Source organism: Pholcus phalangioides, unplaced genomic scaffold (genome assembly GCF_987345545.1).
Source record: "Pholcus phalangioides strain wild (caught in Gottingen) unplaced genomic scaffold, Ppha-v1.0 ptg000007l_1, whole genome shotgun sequence".
NCBI classification, from domain to species: domain Eukaryota; kingdom Metazoa; phylum Arthropoda; class Arachnida; order Araneae; family Pholcidae; genus Pholcus; species Pholcus phalangioides.
The window spans coordinates 56,392,401-56,416,970 of record NW_028301600.1 but is presented as its reverse complement, the minus strand read 5'-3'; the positions used below and the strand labels follow the sequence as shown (position 1 = coordinate 56,416,970).

The window sequence follows — 24,570 nt, the reverse complement described above, 5'->3', positions numbered from 1 at the left end:
TTTGCTTGTCAGATGTCTGTTTGGAATGTCCAACATTTTGAACAAATTCTAACAAAATTGTCATTTTTTTGCTAAACAAAAGATGCTTTCTTCTTTAGATGACCTGCCAATCTTTGCTTGTCAAGACAGAGCACAAACTTTGAGTAACTTTATTTCTTCACTGAAATATAAACATGTTGACAACACAATGCTTTATGGTATTAGTGCACACCAATTGGCCACACTGAAACGCTCCCATTGCACACTCTAAATTACTTTATTGTCTCCTTTATTCAAAAAGGAACTGATTCCTGATTCCCCTTTTTGTTCGTCAGCTGAAGGTCGAATCCTGGAAAGTTAAATCTTCTGATAGTGGTTTTAGGTGATAAGAAAAAAATTAAGGATAGTTAAAAAAATTCATTATATTTCAAGTTTTTATTCATTAAAAAGGGGGTAGGTCTTTATTTTCACCAGAATATCAGAAAAAAAAATGTCTAAACGAGGAATTCGGTGAATCAGGGTTCATTATATCAAGGTCTGACTGTATCTACCCATTTTGTTAATATGAGTACTTTCTGCTCAGATATTAAAAACTGAGATAAGCTGCTATATTTTATAAAAAAATCCATCCTTACATGATGAAAAAGATGACGAAAGTGAACACTGAACCAAACTATGATACCCCCTTCCCATGGAATGGTATTCAAGACCACAATGGTTCTTTATCCCAAAGAAATTCTTCTTCATTGTTAATCATACTGTTCTTTAATTTTGTAAAACTCATTTTGAAATGCTACAGTGAACAAACAAAGGTTTAGACAACTAGCTGATGCAAAGATGGATTCAGGAAAGAAAATTCAACTGCCTCCATGAAGAATCAAACCACTGCCCCTTCACAATTCGGGGGAGTGCACTAGACCACTATGTTACAGTAGCCACAAACATCTTTCCTTAGAGCATATACATGGTGAATGGAACCATACAATAGACAGACACATAGAGAGCAATATACCTAATAACACCTAATAGAGCAGATATACTGACATTTGCCACCAGATGGCAACTTGTGCCACCAGACGATGCCACTCTTTGCTATTCAAACAAAGGTTTAGACAACTGCTGATGCAAAGATGGATTCCATGGATGTGTGGATTGCGAGGAGACAATGGTTTGATTTCCTGTGGAAGCAGTTGAATTTCTTTCCTGAATCCATCTTCGTATCAGCCAGTTGTGTAAAGCTTTGTTCAGATAGTGGAGAGTGACATCATTTTCATACAGTGAATAAGTAAATTAAGTAAAAATTTCCTATAAAGATTTACATACCTGACCAGTCATAAAATCCTGGAGCACCCAAAAGCAAGAACTTTCCATCCTACACAGTGAATGATAACTCATTAATATTTTTCATGCAATATTGCAGTGGCTGCTAACCTTCTGGACCTCACAGACCACTAAACTCACAATTTTGACAAGGACCACTAACATGAACTTTTTTTAGTTACAAACATCTAATAATGTAATAATAATAACATACATGTAAAACAACTATCTAAAAATTTAATTTATTCATATGAAATACTTTTGTGTAATTTTTTCATTTATCTTGTGTCTTGTGTTGGTGACATCATGAGCCAAAATGCAAAATGGGCAAAATCGATATAAAAATGCAGATAATGTCAAAATTTGTAGTTGACCACCAACATTTTCTTATTATGCCATCAGTGGTTGACAGACAACCAGCTAGCTACTACTGTAGTATTAAGCACGTGATTTCTTATTGTAAACTTAGTTCATTTTGAATTCGAAATAAGCTAATTAATTAAAGTGAAAGAACTTTATATTATGTATTGAAAAAAATTAATGAAAATAAAATTAATACTGTTTAATTATAGAGTGGTGTTTTGCAACTCAACTGTTCAGATTCCTCGCGACTGCAAATGCACATGCATGAAATTGCTGGTAAGACATATATGGGTGATATTGTCTCAAAATTCAAGGTTTCACAATTTGACATTAGTTTGGTGATGGATTAGCGATGAATTTTTTTTTCAAGGCTCTACTGTACCAGAAAACACTCACTTTCAATGAATTATTTGCAGTCTGTTTGTATTACAAAATGTAAAAAATAGGAGTCAAAAATAATCCAAAGTAAACATTTTTAGGTGTTGCTAAGGGTATCCAAGTCTTTGTGCATTCAGTTTGGTTAAACTGAGTGCACAAAGACTTTGGTTAAATACACAATAGAAAATATATTTTTAAATAACTTCACTTTCAACATTATCAAAAAGTCAAATATTATTAACTTAGAATATATGAATTAAAAATGAGATTCTTATACAAGCATGTGCAAGTGTTTTTTATATTTTCAGTTTAAATTATACAAGGGATGAGACATCAATCTGAATAACATCATGTTTTTTTCCTTGTTTTTTCCCCCTGAAAATGTAGGACCAGTGTGAAGTTTCAACTTATAAAAATGAACGAAAATCTAATGTACCTGTATAAAACTTATAAAAAAGTAATGCAAACATGTAAATATTTTTGAATGAAAATTCAGTTTACATACATTGGTTTAATTCTTCACAGAGGCTTTAATTTATTTATACAAGGATTTGTGTGTGTGTGTGAAAAATTATTGTGTATTATAAATAAGCAATAATTTCTTTGGATATGTTTATCACGTATTACATAACAGGTATTACATATCAGGTATAATACATATATACACATATCAGGTATAATACATATATTACATATCTAAGTTCATGGTTACATTTTCTGTTTGCGGTTTCTTGTAATATTTTAATATGTGAATCTCGTACCTAAATGCTTACATAAAAAAAGGTAGAAGAATTATATATATATATATATATATATATATTATATAAAAAAGTGTGTTTGTGATTCCAAGAAATTATAACATTTTTGCTCCCAAAAAATCTTTTAAAAATACTTCAAAATATACATATTCTAAACACTGCACTATACAGCAATTTTTGAAATACAAAAAACTAACCTTAAAATAAAATTTTAACCTCAAAGCAACACATTTTCTTCAAAAACAATTTTCCCCAAAAAGCTCGGAGGGGAAATGGGTATCTGCCCGGGGAGCAAATTTGACAACCTGGTTTGAAATGCATATTTTTGTTATAAAAGGGGAAATTATATTGTTCGACCGTAAAAAGAGCGGTGACTGTTGAGAGGAGTTTTACTGATATTGATGCCATGCTATTTTATCATGCGCACAAGGTGTTAAGTAAACATTTTTTCCCCTCAGTGTTCAAAATGTGCAAAAAATAATTATTGGAGATAAGTAAAATGAAATTTTGATGTTTTTCACAGAAACCCCCCCCCCCCCCACTTTCTTCAGAAGAAAACAATGATTGAATATACCACCTCCTCTTTGAGAAAATCCTGCATATGCCTATGAAAGTCTGTGCGATAAAAGTGATAAACCAATATGCTTACAGCACTGTAGCAATACCAAACACACACCTAATTAGGTACTGTGGTCCAGGTCAACAAGATACTTACTCACCGCAGAAAATGACCATAGTACGACAAAAATGATCAATAATTAATTATTCAGCAATGAATTAGTCAAAAACATTTTACTGAATAACTAATTACATGCGGTTACTCTAACTCTAAATTACTTTACTAAACTTTTACTCATTAGAAATACTCAATAATTAATCTTTCATTAACACATTACTCAAAGATTTTTGATAAATAACTAATTGATAGCAACACATATTAACTAATTACTCAAATAACTAATCACTTATTAATTAACTATATTCGAATATACTCAAAAACGTTTTACCCATCAGCAATACTTCATCTCTAATAAATTCAGAAATGATATCCAGGGTCACAAGTCAAAACTAGATAATTGATCTGCCGGATCAAGCATTTGTCGTCTTAATGTACCTAGTGCGAAAAAAATTACAAGGGCCCCGGAACAAATGATGTTTACCGATTCGTAAAATTATTTAGGATATTAGGAGGCACAAAACTACTTTTTCATAATAAAACAAATTTAATTCAGTATTTTGTTCATTTCTTAGAGGGTATACTACGTATAATCACGTATGTAGGGTCTGGTTTCGGCTGCACATGTTGCACACCCCTAAGGACAGCTCCTTGACTACGGTATATTTGTGATATGTTATATACAGGGTGACTACACTCTTGATTGCCCTTGCTGCATTTAACTGCCGAACCGTTGATCCAAGAGAGGCATACTTCAAATTAAAAAAATTATTCAAATAATGTGTAGAACTCAGATATGTCATTCGAGTTGCAAGGAGTTGCTAAACTAACGGACAACACTTCTTTCCCTTGTTTATGCTGTTCTTTAACAACTTTTCTCTGATTTTTGAATCCAAATATCTATGTGAATATTTCACTTAGAAACATGAATTTGTTTGTTGGCCTTAGGAGAAACAGGGCAAAAACTTTCTAATTGGGTATTTGAGAATACGGTGTCTGCATAAAAAGTATTTTTAGTAAGTATACAATCCCTTGAAACATGAGTGACGTTGGGTTGGTGCACTAACCTCTCAGTGTGGAGACTTCTGACAGTAGCAAATTTTTTTCTGTGGTCATGTCGCCGTTTCTGTTGTTCTGTGTCAGGAAAGTTTCTTACAAGAATGAACCGGGTATTGAACTCTTGACACCTCTAAACATTCTTTGGTATTTTAGGCAAGTATCTTATCGACCTGGATTACAGCACCCAAACGATTGGTAGTGTGATGTGAATACTCTAAAAAACCATATAGAGGGTTTCTGTAGAGTGATATGTGTGCTTATGTATTGTTTCATGCCAATAGAGCTTTGTAACTAATAAACACATCAATTTATAGTGATATTTTGCTTATGATTAGGGCTCAGATTTTTATGATTCTCTTTGGTACTTTCCTGGTGTACCTGACCAGCATTTTTAATATTTTATATTTAATACAGTGCCATCGTTTATATGTATATTTAAAAACTTCTAAAAGTTCATATTTCTAAGGAAAAAATGAAATGTAGTTGCAGTGACTTGCAGCTGTCCCAGCTCTCTTATTATTAATTTCAGGTAACAATCTTATGGTATTCTTGAGTTTTTTTTATTGTTTCACATAATGATACTCTGTGATTTTTTCATGATATAATCACCATCACACACACAAATAATAATATACTAGGGGAAAAAACAATGTGTTGACCCAAAATTGTAAAAACAATGTGTAGACCCAAAATTGTAAAAAGGAACCACGGCTATATAGACACATTTCGGAACTGTATGAAGTTCCTTCATCAGTAGCAAAGAAAAGAATTGGAAGATAGTGAAAATACTCCTTATAGTGGGAGTTACTCACTCGCTGTTCCAGACAGAGAGTCGGATTTAAAAAAAAACTATATTCACTATCTTCCAATTCTTTGCTACTGATGAAGGAACTTCATTCAGTTCTGAAATGCATCTTCCCGTGGTTCCTTTTTCCAATTTTGGGTCTACACATGTTGTTTTTCCCTTAGTATATTGTCTCAACCAAAAGGTAATTCATTTCTACACAAATAATATATTGCAACTATGTAAAGCAATTTAATAGTAGGTAAAAATCATTGGTGTCAAAGACTATACATACCTCACTAAAAACAGCTGAAGTACCAGCTTGTGCAAGAGCATAATAGTAAACTCTTTGTGGTCTCAATATCTGATTTGCTGCAAAAAAATAATCAAATGCATGCAATGGCTGTTTTTATAAAAGAATTATGATGGGATGAATCTTTATATGAATTCTATTCATTATCTACTTTAAAGCTAATCTTATTTAGGTTTTAGTTAATATTAAATTTCTATGTTTACTGAAAAGACCATTACCACATGCCGGGGGTTAATTATCTGGGAAGCAGATTATCCAGGTTACATAAATTAAAACAACAAATATGGTGAAAGAGAGCAAGCACAAAATTATATCTCACATAAAATACAAAGTTCAGTGAAGGGCATGTTTATTCATTTTTTGTGCAAAATTTTTTTTTTTGCACAAACTGTGCATATTGTCATGGTTTTCAACAACAAATGGAAAGCAAAACAAATAAATAAAAATAAATAAATATTAAATTTTCAAAAATTTTCTGAAGGAGGAGAATAAGCAGCAAAATCATAGTAAAAAATGTATTTCACAAAAAAAAACCACTCATAATCATCAGCGTTTATAATCTAGGTGACCCATACATCATTTAGAAAAATACTGGAAATCGGCATCTTGAATACGGCAAAATACAGGACATTGCCAATTGTCACCGAAAAAAGCTTGCTCTAAGTCAGCAAAGTCACCAACTGCTGCTGAAAAATCACCAATAGGTAGGAAATGAAATGTAGTTCATGGGGGAAAAACATAATAAATATGTGACAAATATCTTGCTGCCTGTCAGTTAAGTGGTTAGCATGCTAACCTTCAGTTGTTCAGGTCTTGATTTGAATCCTAATTCAGGCATGGATGTTTATTAACAGTAATTTCCTGGACAGAAAGACACGGTAGCGCAGGTCAATAAGATACTCGCCTAAAGTACCAAAGGATGTTTAGAGGTGCACATGTTTGATACCTGATTCATCCTTTTCAGAAAAATTCCTGATGTGGAGATGCAACAGAAACAGTGACAACATGGCCACAAAAAAATATTGTTACAGCAGGGAGTCCTACACAGAAGGGGTTATAACCCCTTCAGAGGTTATAGCGCACCAACTTCTCAGTAAGTATGAAAAAAAGGCAAAATATTGAACGCTGCCATTCAGAATTGCCAATAAATTGTAGGTCCTACTCTAATTATCTTCTTGTGAGCAGAAAATGACCGAGGTACAACAAAAATGATCAAATGAACCCTGGACAGATTGTACAGATCTCTTGGGAATATGTGAGGATTAGTCCATTATTATAAATAAATATATATATATTCATAGCCATAATATTATCAATATTATCATAATTCATAAGTTATGAAAATGACCATCATTCATGGTTTTATTAAAAAAAAAATAGGACAATATTGTAAAAAAGTCAAACAGCTAAAACTACAGGAATGTCTCATAAAACACAGGTCATTTGATCACACCACTAATGGTGTAAGTTGGTAGTCCATCAAATTTTTTCAGACATTTTACTGGTCCCTGGGTGTGGAGAGGTTGAGAAACGTTGCTCTAGTGCATAGAGGCTCTCATGCTAATGTGATCAAGTACCTAGAAATGATGTACAAGATGATTTTTAACAGCAGGAATGAAATTGGTTGATGGTAGATACTTCCAGGGGGTCTCACAACATCATTTGGCCTATGGTGTTAAGATGGCCCTGCCCAAGGCAGTTCAAGCATATAAAATATTAAATATTTAAAATATTAGAAGTATTACAAGTGTTCCGGATAATTTTTCACAAGTCCTTGAAATAAGAAGATAGAAACACTTTGCAGGACATTACAAATTTATTTACAGAACAGCAATTTTTACATGTATTTACAAGCAGAGATATACACTAACCTGATCAGAGTTCTCTTATTGAGTGTAAAGTCCAACAGTTCTATCTGTTTTTATAGACACAACAAAAATTCTAGAATTCTTCTATGGTTCTGGTTTTGTGGCACCACCGTCTGGAGACCTAGATAAATCTAGAAGCTTCAAGCATATCTTGGCATTTCCGGCTTGGCAACAGGAGATTATTGTCTCGAGGGGTTCTTCAAAAATTGTGCTACAATATTTTTCATAACACTGCCCCTTTCTTTAAAATTGTTTGTCCCAACAATTCAGTCCTCAAGTTGGTGGGTCGCACTTAGTCACTCACTGTAGGAGGGAGCCAGTCTGTTCAGATGGACCACTTGCATTTTGACGATGTAGTCTTTTGAATCCGAATAACCACATAATTCAGTTTCTTCATGACTCTGTAGGGTCCTTCTCTGAAGTTTCAAGCAAAGTCCCTTCACGCGCTTCGGGTTACAGTGCCAGACGAGGTCTTTTTCCTTGAAATCGTGATACACTGCCTTCCCATCGTAGCGGTTCTTCATCTTTTTGGAGCCGATGTTGATCCGGTCTTTGGCAATTCGACGATCTCATCTCATATGCACCCGCGATGACAAGAATTCAGCACTCTCGTGGGCGGTTCTTGGTAACAGTCCCAAGACATCCCTGGCGATTACCTCAAACAGAGCTCCAATGTTGCGGTGTTGAATATGGACCCGAGTGCGCTTAGGAGGATCTTTGGGAGCTGCGCAGGTATCGCAATTCTTGCACCACTCTTCCACATCGGTCCTGGATTTGTCCCAACAGAATCAATCACAGACCTTCTGGAGAGTCTTAATTATGCCAAAATTTCCACCGGCGGGCTTTCATGCAATTCTTTTAACACTTCTTTCACACTACTCCTTGGCAGGACGAGTTGCCACTGGAACGTCTTTTCATCCTTCGACTCCCATTTGTGGTACAGCACGCCATCTCTCATCTCCAGGGAGTCCCATAGTGCCTAGTACCTTTTCGGTCCTCGGACTGGAAGTAGCGACGTCTCGCCACGTTAGTTTATTTTCCCGGTGGTCTCCTTCAAATCCATTATCGGTCGTATGTCAGGATCTTCTAGCTGGGCCTTCTGAGTGTTCTTCTTCTCCAAGGATCGTCACTTGAGACTTGAAATATTATCTGTCTCTCTACAGGGTTCGCCAGCCCATACTTCTCTTCTGACTTGAGACAGAAACGAAGGTTCTGTGGACCTGGTCCTATCATCAGGGTGCCGGCATTTCTATGCGCTTTTTTGTCAGGAGGCTGGATCTTCCTTTTCATGCCATGGGAGATGAATTTTCTTTCTGCTTTCGGAATGACCATCATTTTTTGTAGAGGAAATTCATCACGACCACACCCGAGTAGGGTGATGTATTCCCTCGGCATATGCAACTGGTCATTCCACATATCCAAGGGAAATCTGTGTTTCCTCAGGAAGTCCAGTCTGATGATACATGGGTCTTTTATGTCGGACATGAAGACAGTGTGTCGGTAGGGGACCATGGTGAACTTCACAGAGACTTCCAGTTTTCCACGCACAGTCATTTTCTTTCCCTGCCGTGACTGTCTGCAGCATCAACGATGGTGGTATGTAGAGAAGTATGTATGTAGGTGGTATGTATGAATTTTTCAGCCAGGTCTGTCCTGATGATCCTCACGTTGGCTCCAGAGTCGATTAGCATTCTACATGGGAGTCAATTTTGCCTCTCACGTAGAGTCTATGGTCTCCACCATGCAGCTGTGAAATGTGGTACACTCGACATGGCATATTTCCCATACTGTCAGCCACGACTGAGCACGTGTTTCACAGGTGGCCTTTTTCAAGCCTTTTCCAGCACACCCCTGACTTGCCTTTCCGGTTCCCATGATCGTTAGTGGTACTCTTCAGAAGTTCTTTCAGCTCTCTGATGATATCCACTGTAGAGTCCTCCGCAACAGTACCACTGACATTCGTACGTCTGTCTCTCCTTGAAGCTTGCTGGGCTGCTTTGAATTTCATATAGCGTAGACAAGAGCACTTTTCACGTTCTTATATTCACCCAGATGCAATGCTTGCCAGATGTTGGGGTCCTTGACGGAGTCGATGAAGCACTGCATTGATTGTCACAATAAATCACAGTGGATTTCTGATGTCCTTTCGATTTCAGCTCATACATTATTCCTCTCAACCAGGCACATTCCTGAGCTGCTGAGACACATATTCAGCTTCGGTCCAACTGAGAGCTACAGAGTGTTGCTGTTTTTGCATCCAGGTGACAGCTCCTTCTGACGACATCATGAATGCATATCCAGATATGGACCTTTTGGTGTTAAAACAATTTCCCCAATCTGCATCAGCATATGCAGAAAGCTCAGAGTGATCAGCTTCATACATCATTTTCATGGAAACAGTGGACTTGATGTATCGAAGAACACGTTTCAGTGCAGTCCAGTGAGCTTTTCCAGGGTTGTTGTTGAACTTGCTTAGATGATCAACAGCAAAAGCTATATCAGGCATCATTGAATATGCAGTGAAAATGAGAGATCCAACCAGTTCTCTGTAAGGTACACTGGACATCTCTTCCTTTTCAGATTCGGTCTTCGGTTCATCATTCTTGAATAAATTAAGACCTACTTCAAGAGGAGTGGCAACACCATGACAATCAGACATGCCAAAAAGAACAAGAACATCCGTCAGATATTTTTCTTGATCAATGAAAATTTTTCTATTCTTTCGATCACGAGTGATCCTCATATCCAAACAATGGTTCACTTCACTAAGGGCTTTCATCTTAAACTTTTTGACAAGAGCATTTTTGAGCTCATCAGTAGCAGATTTATCATCACTAAAAATTAGAATGTCAACCACATATATTCCCACAATGATTGTTTCCCCCCTTCGATCTTGAAGTACACACAAGAATAATATTCTGATGGAGTGAACTCAAGGTCGAGAAGAATTCTATGTTGTTTGATGTTTGTGTGTCTGAGACATTGGTACACACCTTTTTGACACAACAGATTGTTTTAACATGTTAAATTTATTCCACTTAAATATAGAAATATTTATACCATATAGAAACTCATGGCCGCCACATCCTGGAACAGGGCCCCTAGGATGGGACCTTTGGCGGGTCCCCAGATCAGACTTTTCACGGGCCCCTTTATAGGGAATTTATGGCATAAAAAAATGATGAGAATCGTCCCGGGCCCTGTCAGTCTCCCCCTTGTGGGGGCCATGTACAAACTAGGAGAAGAGCATAACTGCGTGTGTTTCTAGCTCTCTCTATATACTCTCTCTGTCAGTTTGCTCTTGGCGACCTTCACGTTATTGGGGGCCGCCACATCACTCCCCTCCCAGTACAGTGCTTCATCACTGTGCAAACCTTACTGGTGGTTTCGATTTTCGGCCAGACCTATTAGTTGTTGGCACTGTCGGGAGAGGTGCACCACCAATGTCCTGCAACAAATCTGCTGGTTTGATTCGGTCGATGGATATTGCTTTTTTCACGTTGTTGACCAGAACTTTGAAAACTTTGGCTGATCTCTCCAGCACAGGATATGGTCCTTTATACGGCTGGCTGAGAGAGTTAGTCTGGTTGTTGTACGAACACATGTGTGCACTTGTCCAACTGTTGTGGAACGAAAATAGATTTATGACCATATGATGCATGGGAGGTTGAGGACACAGTGCAGTCATTGTTGACCTCAGTTGAGAGATGAAATCTTCACTGGCAATAGATGGTGTATTTTCAAAGCTGAAAAATTCTCTCGGAGGTTTTAGAGCTGTTCCGTAGGTAAGCTCTGCTGGTGAAGATAGTAAGTCCAGCTTAATGGTTGTGTGTAGTCCTAGAAGTACCGTTGGAAGGATGTTCATCCAATTTTGTGGATCTAGGCACTTCATCGTTGCTTTCAATGGCCTATGGGATGACTCAATCATGCCATTTGCTTGAGGATGGTGCGGCGTGGTTTTAAGATGTTGGCAGCCCAACAGGTGAGCCAAACTTTTGAAAAGTGCTGACTTGAACTGCCGATCACAATCCGTAGTGATTCAAGCTTGACAACCAAAACGAACTATCCAGTTCACAAACAGCTTTCTGGCCACTGTTTCTGCTTGGATGTCTTTTATGGGGATTACCTCAGGCCATCTTGTGAATCGAAGAGACTCTGATATAGCCTACCACATGAACAATGCCTTTATCTTTGAAGGTGTCATTGAGCAAGTCCCATGCTTCTTTGGCAGTTTCACATTTCCGCGTGATTGTTGCAATCACAGGCTTGAGAGACAAGTTGATTTTCGCGAGGGCTCGGCGATCCAATGGATGACTGGTTTGGTCCCCGGCACAATTCCACAAACCACAGTCGATGAGGAAATTTTTCATGACAAATTTCCAATTGGTAAAATTTTTCGGGCCTTCGAGATGTTTCGATTCCGGCAACGTTCCTACAACAAAACCGGTGTTCACAGTCCTGGAAGTCATCGACATCGAAACTCTCAGAGTTTCTAATTCCCGTCTCAAGGCTTTGTATTCTTCAGCTGTCGCCATGTTGGAGAGAACACTAATCGGCGCAAGAAAGATAGTTAAAAAAACATCGGAACTCGTGAGTTTTTGTAATCTTAAAATAAATCTTACGCGGCAGGCTCCATAACCTGTTACAAATGAGTCTGTGGATCTATTAAGATATATTTATTACAAACAGGGCCGCAACTAGATGCTTGGTCACCGGGGGAAGTGCGCATTTTGGCGCCCCTTTGTAATGGTGAAGGAGAGGTTTGAGAATAAAATTTGTGCCCCCTCTGGTCCAGCTCCCGGGGAACGAGACCCACCTGCTCCCCTCTAGTTGCCGCCCTAATTACAGAAACATTACTACAAACTACATAACACACGATGACGGTTACAAGAGAGAATGGGCACCAAAGCTGCAATAAGAGAACCTTTCAAGCGGCTTTGATGGGAACATAAACAGTACACTGATCAGGGTATAACAACATATGTTACACATGCTGCCATCTATCAGGCATCATTTCCACAAAAGTGTTGGCAGTGGCGGATTTGTTCATCTCTTCCACGACACCCAATTTCATCTGGCTCATGATGTTCATCAACTGTTTCAGCTGTTCTCGCATCTCGTCCATCTCCATGCCTCTTGTTTTTACCATTCAAGTCCTTGAATTATCGCGCTTCTGACACCAAATTGTTCCAGATAATTTTTCACAAGTCCTTGAAATAAGCAGATGATGGAACACTTTGCAGGACGTTACAAATTTATTTACAGAACAGCAATTTTTATATGTATTTACAAGCAGAGATATACGCTAACCAGATCAGAGTTCTCTTATTGAGCGTAAAGTCCAACAGCTCTATCTGTTTTTATAGAGACAACAAAAATTCTAGAATTCTCCTATAGTTCCGGTTTTGTGGCACCACTGTCTGGAGACCTTCTAGATGAATCTAGAAACGTCGAGAATATCTTGACATTTCCAGTTTGACAACAGGAGATCGTTGTCCTCCTTTTCAGGAAAAGGTTAAAGGTCCTCCTTTTCAGGTTTTCAAAATTATTTGTCTTTTTTTTTTCTGGGAAATTATTTTTTTCTTCACTCTGAAGCATATGACATGATGAGCATATGATATGATCTTCATTGACATGATTTTTTGTGTGTGTGATTTTTTCCCACACACATTTTTACATGCTAAAACATTTTTATATGACCAATCATCGTCAAAATTCCCAGAATATAGAGAATCTAAATTGCCTCTAAACAGGGCAGATGCTATTCTAACCATAGCCTAGCTTGCTCCAGGATAATATGGAAAAGACAGTCCGAAGAACAGCTCTGGAAGAAGAAAACCATAACATCCATTTTGAGAATACCATTGTTTGCTCACCAACATATAATGCTGTGTACAGTACTGAAGTGGGAAGGGAGAAGGTGTTACCTCTTCCACTCAGAAATAAAGAAAATAAGATGCAAATAACGCTCAATGATGATTCCTATTGTGATCTATTTAAATTGTCTCTGGAAGCAGTGCTTCCGAAAGAAAAAAAAACGTTGGAAGGTGGAGCTTATATATATATATATTATAAAACACACACACAAGGTTGTGATATCTTTCAAAAATGCCAATAAATGTAACAAAAGACAAGGATCTTAGTCAAAGGAAGCCTCCATGCTCCAGGAAAAGCAATAAACTAGCCAGATGGTGTGGGAGCAACTTATTATAAGCGAAGGGAGATTGTTATTTGTTTGTTTTTTTTGCTTTTTCAGCAGTTCTGTTTGTTGGGAAAAATTTTTGTTGTAGCAGTTTTTTACTGGTGAGTTTAGTGGCGCTATCTTTTGTGTAAATTGAAAAAAATTTGTGTTACAGCAGACATGCATGCAGGCATCCTCTTTCTCAGTTTTTGAATCTGGTAACCCTATTTGTATTGTTTCAGTGTGCACAGAGCCTTAAAGGACATAGAATACATTTTTGTATAGTTCAACACTCTAGTAAACACTTCAGTAAAAAGAAATGAATAATATAGTCAATGTATAATGAAGTACAACTTATTGTAGTGCCAATCCCGCTTAACACAAACATTTTTGTGAACAAATCTTCCATACATAGGGATTACACACATTAATTTGTGATTTGATATACTGCTAAACTCACTATAGCGCCAGAAATCTGTGAGACAAATGGTTGCATTATATCAGGGTTCGACTGTATATTTTTTTATAAAATAAAACAAATTCAACTTACATTGATTTACGAGAGGAACAAGTTTCTTCACTGATTTTGGATCCAAATCATCATTTATAACATAACAAACACCATTTACAAGATAATGTTTTTCAACAAATTGATTTTTCCACAAATGACCACAAGTCTGAATATGGGAAAGAAAGAAATAGATTTAATAACTCTGGAAAACATTCATATCAAAATATTTTTTTTTATTTCTTCTTTTTTGTAAAAACTATGTATAATATGGGAAACTTTGAAATAAAAAATTTGCTCATGCTTAGTCAGTAAATACAGATATTTTCAATTTCAAATGACAACTAACTTACGACAACACGCCCATTTCCTTTTTCTTGTTGAATATCTAAGCTTACACCAAGAAACATGCTATCTTTTTTGTCATGATAAGATGTATGAGTTTCTTGATCATAGATGTATGTATTTCCTAAAAAAAATTGAAAACACAATAATTAATAAATTACACCCTGATGAGATTAGGCATCATCTGTATTAAGTGTTAATTGAGACCTTTTAACAACAACATTAAAATGAAACCTTGCAAATTAAGAACATTATATTAACTGGTAAAAAAATGGATTTCTAAAATTATAAAAGCACATCATATCAATTCTTGAACTGTACATGTTACTCAGGCAGTAGCATATTTACAGGGGAAGGGGTAAGCAGGCTATAGCTCAGGCGGCAAGTTCGAAGGGACTGCAAATTTAAGTAATTGGTGGTCAACTAAATTATAATGTGAAAAGGGTGCAGCAGCACATAAAGAAATTAGCCTCTAGATGGCAACATAGAATGAAACGATGAATCTCTCCGCTATGTTGTTTTGTTCTATATCATCATCTGGAGGCTAATTTTGTTATGAGCTGCTGTTGAGTTAGAATTATTGGCACACAGGGCTTGAGTTATGAAGAAAGACTTCATTTTTTGAATATGTTTACATTGGATGAACGCAGGTGTCGAGGAGATATGATCGAAGTGTTCAAAATTTTCAGTGGGATGGATAGGATGGACCATGAACTTTTAGTACACCGCCAATCGACTGCTTTTACAAGGGGACACCAGTATCGATTGGTGAGGGACAATGCAAGGTTATGGTGTCGCAGGGAATTTTTCTCCAATAGGGTTGTTAATAAATGGAATAGCCTACCCCCGGAGGTAGTAAATTGTAACACAATTGACACGTTTAAAAAGAAATACGATAAACATGTTGGGGTAAATCGAGAAGCTATCCATTCTTAGAATAAGACAACCATAAGTATTCTTTATGGGCATTGTATAATATTTTATCATGTGTATATATTGTTTGTAATTTGTGTTAATTGCATTTTTAATTGGGTTGCTGTATTTTTGAAACATATGACAACCATATTTTTATGGGCATCTTTTTATCAGCCACCTCGTTGGGCATTTTGCCTGTTGTGGCGTTGTATTTGTATTTGTATTTGTATAGAAGGCTGTCTATTGCGCAGTCCCGTTCAGCCGAAAGGAACACAGTGTTCTTAGGAAAGAAAATGTCGGCCCACTGCAGTTTAATGGTAGAACACACGTCCAGAAAGTGTGAGGTTGGTGGTTCGATTCCCCACAGAGGAATGTGTCTTTTCTTTCCAATTATCTTCGCTTGGTATCCAGTCATCTGTACTTCATTCGTATATTATCAGGCTCTTGGGGGGGGGGCGTTCATCCCCATCACCCTCTTCTGGTTCCACACCTGCCCCACCCCTTGCTCCAAGTTGACTTTAAAGAGATGAACAAGCCAGTTTCTTGAAACGAAAAAGAGGGGTTTTGTTTATGCAGTGTGGTCGCACCTCACAAAAGCCTCTTAGAGACTACTAGGCTCCTATGTACGTAGTATCTACGAGGCTTTGACCTTACCCACCTGCTTCATTATGGGGGCCTGGGTAGCTTAAATATAAACCATGAAACACTGAAGTGTTCAGTTTTATACACTGGGGCAATAAAAAGAGAGATTTCCTTCCATTCTTTTTATTTTTCCCAGAACAACAAAAGAAAATGAAAGCTGTCCAATATCTCCGGGGGGTGGGGGTAAACGAAAAGAGTGTGTGTGTGTGCATATTTTTATCTGATTGAAATTGGTATATCAATACTGTATCCGAAACTTTTTTCCATCCCGGTCATTTTTTATTTAGTTCAGTAATTGTTTTAAAATACTTTAAAGGTTATTTTATAGTAATGTATATCTAACTTTTTCAACTTGTTTCGGTGCCTCCTATTATTTGGTGTCCTGCAACTGGACTGGTCACATTTCCCTAAGACTGCCACTGAATCAACCGTCTCTGACTAATGTTAAAAGTCTCTCTCTACATCATGGCTTGGCAAATCCCAGGGACCTAGGTCGCCATGGCAACTAAAAAGCATGTACTGGCCAGGACTGACCGTCATTTCAACCTTGCGCCTATTATTATATTGTTATTATATTATCTATGTGCTATTATTATATTAGAGGCTGAGAACAACACAAAATTTTCTGAATTTCTGTCAGCATGCCTAGTACTATGATCTAGTACTTATATGGGTATGGTCAAACTATAATGCTCTAGCTCCGGGGCTCTGAAGATTGATTTTATTTTTTAAATTTATACAAATACAAAACCACAACAGGCAAAATGCCCAACGAGGTGGTTCAGAAAAAGATGCCCATAACAAGTATGGATGTCATACATTACTAAAATGCAGCAACCCAATTAAAAATGCAATCAGAAAAATTATAAACAATATATATACATGACAAAATATTATACAATGCCTAATGTATTTATGGTTGTCTTATTCTAAGTATGGATAGCTTCTCGAATTACCTCATTAGGCCAGTGGTACTTAAGCTGGCTTTGCGGCTCCTAGGGCTGTTATCAATGTTTGTCAGTGGCATTGTGGCAAGCTGTTGATATTGATGTGTGCCTGTTTCATGTTTGGTACGCCTGAAGTGGTTTTTTTAAAACTATACTCACAGTAATCTTGAATGAATGTTGACTAGGGCAAGAGAGTTACAAGTGACAAAAAGTATAAAAACCACTGTATTAGGTCAATGAATAAGCTTGTGCTTGATTTTGAAAACATGAGAATTTATAAATCAAAGAAAACAGTTTTGTGAATCGAATAGCCAATAAAATTTTTCACAAATGTTTGTTGGCATTTTACAAGCTTGTAAATTATTTTTCATAGAAACTGCATGGATTTTCTTTAAAGAAGGTCATGAGGTGGTTTTCTGTTACATTGCATGCAACCACAAAAACTGTTTTTTATACAAAGACCAGTATAGATAAAAATCGAAAAACCAGAATTTGGAAAATACATTTTGTGTTGGAAGTTTTCTTATTTTGAAAACTGAATATTGAAACTTGAATATTGAAATTTGTATTAGGGCTGTTGGAAACTACAAAAAAGGCTCTTTCCCTATTAAATTTAATTGAAACTCATAAATTCAAAGATAATATTAATAGAAAACTATACAAGAAGCAGCCATCCTGTCCAATGCCCAGGGCTGCTCAACTGGGTCTTATGCTTATGAGGGTCGTGGACTCATGGTAATAAAAATGAAAGAAATATTGTTTTTCTAAATAATGAAACAAAAGGTGTCTACACTTTAATAATATTTGCCTATCAAAATATAAATAATAAAAGGGAAATCCCCCTCCTAAAATCTGCAAAGACACCACTCCAAGACAAGACTACAAGGTCACAACTAGATACTTGGTCTGCTATATATATTCTACATTGGTGAAATAAATTAAGAGAATTTGCATATTTTATCGAATTTAATGAAAAGAACTGAACTAAATGTAAAACCACTGCTTCTAGACAAAAATGCAAATCTTGTACGTCAAATACGTAAGCGTACACTTGTGTATAGGTGGAGCCAGTAGAGAAACAGGCTTTATAAGCGCGCGTAAGTTAAGACACATTTCGTTCCCTAGTACACCTCGGCGAATTTCTTGGTGTTATTTTGCAGCAATTGGTTAATTTAAAATTGTAACAGTAAAAATGAGTAACCACCAACGTTTAGATGATGGAATGAGGTGGCGAATTGTGGGGAGGCTAGAAGCAGGCCAATCTCAAGTCCAGATTTGTAGAGAGTTCAATTTAACGCCCAGCGTCGTGTATAACTTATGGAAACAGTTCCAGGATACCGGATTCTTGAGAGAAAGCCTGGCCAAGGTCTTCCAAGAGCCATGACGGCCAGAGAAGATCGCCATTTGCCGATTATAGCGAGGCGTAACAGGAGTGATACAGCTTCTTAGCTCTCTCGTGACTTGTATGCAGCCACAGGGACCCGTGTATCAAGGGTGACTGTTTCCAAAAGACTTCATGAGAGAGGGTTGTTTGCAAGAAGACTGCTGTTTGTGTCCCGCTCACTTCTACGGACAGGAGAATCCGTTTATCATGGTGCAGAGAGCATAGAGATTGGAGTATGGATCAATGGGCGACTGTTCTCTTCACTGATGAGTCCCGGTTCAGCCTAAGCACCGATTCTTGCCGTACGTTCATATGGAGAGAACCAGGGACCCGCTACCTACCCTCCAATGTCCGTGAAATCGACCATTATGGCAGAGGAGGTTTAATGGTCTGGGCAGGCATCATGTTGGATGGCCGCACACCTCTCCATGTCTTTGAAAGGGGCACTGTGACTGGTGTGAGGTATAGGGATGAGGTCTTGGAGCCTTATGTTCGCCTTTTCAGGGTTGCAGTTGGCCCTGAGTTCATTTTAATGGACGATAACGCGAGGCCACATAGAGCTCTTCCGCTCGACGATTTTCTAGAGAGTGAGGATATTCGCCGGATGGATTGGCCAGCCAGATCTCCAGACCTTAACCCTATAGAGCCTGTCTGGGACACTCTGGGGAGGACAATTGAAACTCGCAACCCCCTCCAGGAACCATCCAGGGAATGAAAACAGCGTTGCTGAACGAGTGGGACCCCAATTGCCACAGGAAATGATAAACTGCCTTATTTCAAGTATGAAATCACACTGCGAGACCTGTATATCTGTAAGAGGGGACCATACCCCCTATTAACCCATCTATTAACCCATTTGTTTGTTTATTCTGCAACCGCTGTTTCATATCTTCCGACTCCAACGAGTGTTACGCACGATCATGCGTGTGCATTACAATTGTTAAATGGTTATTTGTTTTGTATTGTATCAATGTATGTACATATCGAGTTTCATTAAAATCGGTACAGTAGTTCTAGAGATAATCGACCAAGTCTGCAAATTCTCTTAATTTCTTACACCAGTGTAGAAAACTTGGGTCTGCTGCAGGGCCACAACTAGATACTTTGTCACCCTGGGCAAGCCAGAATTTTGGCGCCCCTTGCATGTAGAGGAAGCAGTTAAAGGGTCAATTTGGCGCCCCTTCTGGTTTAGCACCCGGTGCACCAGACCTGCCTGCGGCCCTGGTCTGCTGTATCAAGATTCCATTTCGGCAGCTCACACTTCCCTTGTGTTGTTGAACGAGCAGTTAAAGGAAGGCAAAGGGAGAATTCTGAATCCCTGGGGCACCAGAGCCACCAATATGTTTTGGAAAAGGATAAAAGCATAAATTTTTATATAAATATTATTCTATTAGGTGATTATTTACTTATGTTTGTTCATTTTGACATGAAACACATATTTTATGCTCAAACACTGTTTTATTGCTCTTGTATACAATGTGCATAGCCAACAGGAATAACTAATGAACCCTTGATTTTAGAAGTATAAATTTGATTGGGAAAAGTATCCAAATGATGTGTGGACCTCAAATACATCATTTATCGTGCAAGAAGTTGTATAGTTATTAAAATAAAAAAAATTACTTGGTCACTCTTTATTTGGTTGCTCTGTCCTAAACAAACCCAATTAGAAAGTTGTTGCCCTGTCTCTTCTGAGATCCCAAAAAAATATCTATGTTTTTTTCAAGTGCAGCAATCCCTTAGATATTAAAAGTATTCAAATAATGTTTCAGATACATCATTCATATTACCAGGGATTGTACAGTTATTAATGCATTGCTAGTAAGCAACTGAGATCTCATTCTAACCTCACCTCTGACTGGAATTTAAAAATTGTGGTTCCACTACAGAAAGTTGTCAAGTGTGGAATCCTTTGTCACATTTTTGAAATGAGGTGAAAGAAATGGTGTTTAGATTGGATTTTTTTCCCTTTGACTGCTGATGAGAAGGGAAAAAAGCAGAAAGGAAGATTGTAATACCACACCAGTGTTGAACCAAAAAAGAAACGATAAAACACTTTTATCATTGCAGCTGAAAATCACCCGCGTAAGAAAGAAGTGTATGAATTAAAAAAAATTTTTTTTTTTTGGTTACCCTGTCCCTACAAAAACCCAGGTAGAAAGTTGTTTTCCTGTCTCTCCTGAGCTCAACAAAAAAAATTCCACGTTTTTAAGTGCAATGTTCGTTTAGTAGATATTTGAATTCCAAAATGGCTAAAAATGAAGTAAAGAACCAAACGAACAAGCTCATCTCCTACACTTAATATGGTTTCCCTCATTTTCAGATAGATTTTCCAATTGAAACATCTAAGCTAATATTGTGCTTAAAATTTTTTCTCTGGTGCAGGAGAGACAGGATAACAGCTTTCTCTAATTGGGTGTTTTAGGACAGGGTGATCAAATAAAAAGTTAATTTTTTTATTTTAATAACTACACAACCCTTGCAATGTGAATGACTTATCTGATGTCTGCATGTTATTTTTTTGTAGGAACAGCTATAGTATAATCTGCCGCTAATCTTGGCGTCGCCAAGGCCGACACAATGACCCTCGTTGTCGATCATTCTTCCAGAATGTTCGTTGAGCGTTTTCTTTCCTTCCAAATGACGTCACCCCTTAGAAAGAGACTGCCACTGCGTTCACGACAGAAGTCTATGATTTTATATTGGTATTTTTTTATGCAAACTCAATCCCACCCCCCTTTAGATTGCAACAACTGCGAACAATTTCCCCCTTCTCCAACTCCAGTTCCGATCCTGGACCCGAACTTGATAGATCAGCAGTTCCAAAATCGTGCTCCACGAAGAGATTGAAAGAATAAGCAATTTGATCCATTGGTCATTTTTGTCGCACCACGGTCATTTTTTGCACGCGAGGGTACATTGGTGGTGACTTTAAAACCGGCAGCACTGATTCCAAACAAAAATGAGCTGCTCGTATGCTGAACATTTCGAATAGCGCTCGAAAAAAAATATGAGATATTGGGCTTTGAAATACGGGGAAAAAACGGGACATCACCAAAAATGATGCCAAAAGTAAGCAAAGTTGCCAACTCATGCTAAAATCACCGAAAAGTCGCCAATCGTGGGAAATGAAGCGCTACTGCAGCGTTTTTTTTAATTGCAGTGAATTTAAAAAAACGACACAAATATATAAGATGAATATTTTTATTTGTTGTCGTGATTATCGTAATGTAATTTCTGAGTAGGGAAGACAATTTTAATAGCTGGTTTGAAGAAAGAATATATATAAAATGAAGAAGAAAAAGGCAAGTTTTTTCTTCGTTGAAAATACGTGAAAAACCGAGCCATTTTTGCAAAAAAGTCGGAACAGCCAGAAAAACAGGAAAAAACTGGAACTGCCCCGGGAAATATGGGACGTATGGTTTACGGAAAATTCACCGCCATGCAATTCACCGCTAGGAAAATTCACCGCCATGCAATTCACCACTAGGAAAATTCACCGACCAACAATTCACCGCCATGCAATTCACCACTAGGAAAATTCACCGACGACAGTTCGAGGCAAAGCTGCATTAAGCGGCTTTGGTTCGATGCGAGTCAGTTAGCGAGGGAATGAGGATTGAGTTACTGAGTGAGTGAGTGACCCAGTGAGCGAGTGGGTTACTGATTCAATGAGCGAGTAAGTCAGTCCGTGAGTGAGTGAGCGAGCTGCTAAGTGAGTAAGTGATTCAGTGAGCGAGTGGGTTACTGATTCAATGAGCGAGTAAGTCAGTCCGTGAGTGAGTGAGCGAGCTGCTAAGTGAGTGAGCGATCTAGTGAGTGAGTGATCTATTGAGTGAGTAAGTGCCATGTCCTAAAGATATGGCGGAAAGTTTAAATAATGACTTTATGAGAAGAAATTCAGATGATACGGATTCGGGTTGCTGCATTTTTGAAATATATGACATCCATATTTATTGTGGGCATCTTTTTCTCAGCCACCTCGCTGGGCATTTTGCCTGTTGTGGCCTTGTATTTGTATAAATTACAAATTGCTGTTGCCCAATACAAGATAGTATATTCAACAAAATTCCATTACCTCGGTTTTACTCAGAAACTTCTAATGAAATGTTAAAAGGGATAATAACAGAATTAAAAGATAATAAAGTAAGTGGATACGCGATGAATTAACTTCCTAAAAATGCTTAAAATCATCTCCTGTTATCACTTTGATGTTATAAAAAACATCGCTGATCATCAGTAACCAATGGATTTTTTTTATGATGAACTATCTGTTACCCGCGATTTCACGTGATGAACTTTCAGGAATCCCGCCTTAGTGCGTATCTATATGTACTCTATATTTACTATATACGTATATATATACTTCCTATGCAACGGAAATTAGTGACGATTTTTTTATTTCGGGAGTCGGTGACGTTTTTTGAGTGATGGAAATCTGTTACGTTTTTGTGTTACGGAAGTCGGTTACGATTTTGGGGTCAAGTTTTCATTTAACTCTTGCATATATCGGGACCCATTTGACACATCGGGACCAAGTAATGTGCATGTACCCCGAGTTTCCCACATCCTACAGCAGGTCCCCTAAGCTGAAATGGATGGCGGGCCCCCAAACCAGCTTTTTCACGGGCCCCTCTGTGCTTAATTTATAGTGTGAAAATATCAAAAAGCGATAAGAAACGTTCCGGCCCCTGTCAGCCCTGCCCTCGTGGGGGTCATGCCGAGAGGTATGTATACGTAAAATATACATATATCACCAGTGCTCCCAACATACAGGGTCGGGGTACCCGGGGGATTGCACATATACCTTCATGGGGAAATTAAAAGGTTTCATTTCCAGGGGTCCTTGCGATAGTGGAAGCCCAAGGTATATCCAGTCTGGGACCCCATAAAGTTTGCGAATTCGGTCAAGGGTAAATTCTTTAATCTCTGCGCAGAGTCTCGGTATTTCTTTCTCCTAATCAATGTGATGGTTTTGCCCTCTTACAATTTGCTCCATCCGAACTTCATTCAAACTCTGTTCTCTTTTTATGGCACCGATGAACTTCCATATATCTGGGTGGTGAGCAGATAATTGCTGTTGGAACGCTCGATGCCATCCTTCTATAGAATTGTTGGTATTAGGGAAACCGTTACGCGTTCCTTGAAAGCAGTTCCAAATGTCGATGTCAAAGCGCGGCTGACGACGAAGAGGACGCCCGATCCAAGTGTCTTCAAATCTACACTTCATCATAAATACGTTTTCGGAGCAATCGGATTTTTTAATCATTTGTGACACTACTAGGTTAAAAACTAACTAACTAACCAATTCACTCACTCCCTCACTTACCAATTCACTCACTCCCTCACTCCCCAATTCACTCACTCCCTCACTTACCAATTCACTCACTCCCTCACTTACCAATTCACTCACTCCCTCACTCACTAACCAATTTACTCGCTCGCTCAATCACTTACTCACTCGGTCACTCAGTCACTACTGGGTCACTCACTCACCCGCTCAATCACTGACTCGATCAATCACTTACTCACTCGGTCACTCAGTCACTACTGGATCACTCACTCACCCGCTCAATCACTCACTCACTCGGTCACTCAATCACTTACTTACTCGGTCACTCAGTCACTCACTGGGTTACTCACTCACTGACTCGGTCACTGGATCAATCACTCCGTCACTCACTGGGTCACTCAGTCACTCACTGGGTCACTCGGTCACTCAATCACTGACTCACTCGGTCACTCACTCACTCAGTAACTCAATCGCTCACTCCCTCGCATTGAACTGTTGTCGGTGAATTGCTAGTCGGTGAATTTTCCTAGCGGTGAATTTTCCTAGTGGTGAATTGCATGGCGGTGAATTGTCGGTCGGTGAATTTTCCGGCGGTGAATTGTTGTCGGTGAATTGCTGGCGGTGAATTTTCCGGACACGGGGACGTATGGTTATCTATGTTTGAATTATTTTTCTGAAAAAAATATGATCAAATAAGATTTGCGATCTCTTGAAATGAAAACTTCAAACTCTTGTGAATATGCAATGTTAAAAATATAATAATAGTTCGTCTCTAATTAGTTACGAAAGCGTTTTATTTCTCGCACGCTATTCATTCACGTGCATTTGGCTTAAGTCGGAGGCCTTCAACCTTTCAG

At 38.0% G+C, this 24,570-nt stretch overlaps 1 protein-coding gene across 1 annotated transcript in view; it reads right to left on the bottom strand.

Annotated features, from left to right (window-relative positions):
- The window catches only part of LOC149085522 (integrin alpha-9-like), a 166,884-nt gene that overhangs the window by 108,219 nt on the left and 34,095 nt on the right, over positions 1–24,570 (bottom strand). Inside the window, exons 3-6 of the mRNA XM_089233577.1 lie at positions 14,541–14,656; positions 14,230–14,356; positions 5,613–5,689; positions 1,303–1,351 (exon numbers count right to left, since the gene is read on the bottom strand). Coding sequence (XP_089089703.1) covers positions 1,303–1,351; positions 5,613–5,689; positions 14,230–14,356; positions 14,541–14,656 — 369 coding nt within the window. The remainder of the gene's footprint in view (positions 1–1,302; positions 1,352–5,612; positions 5,690–14,229; positions 14,357–14,540; positions 14,657–24,570) is intronic.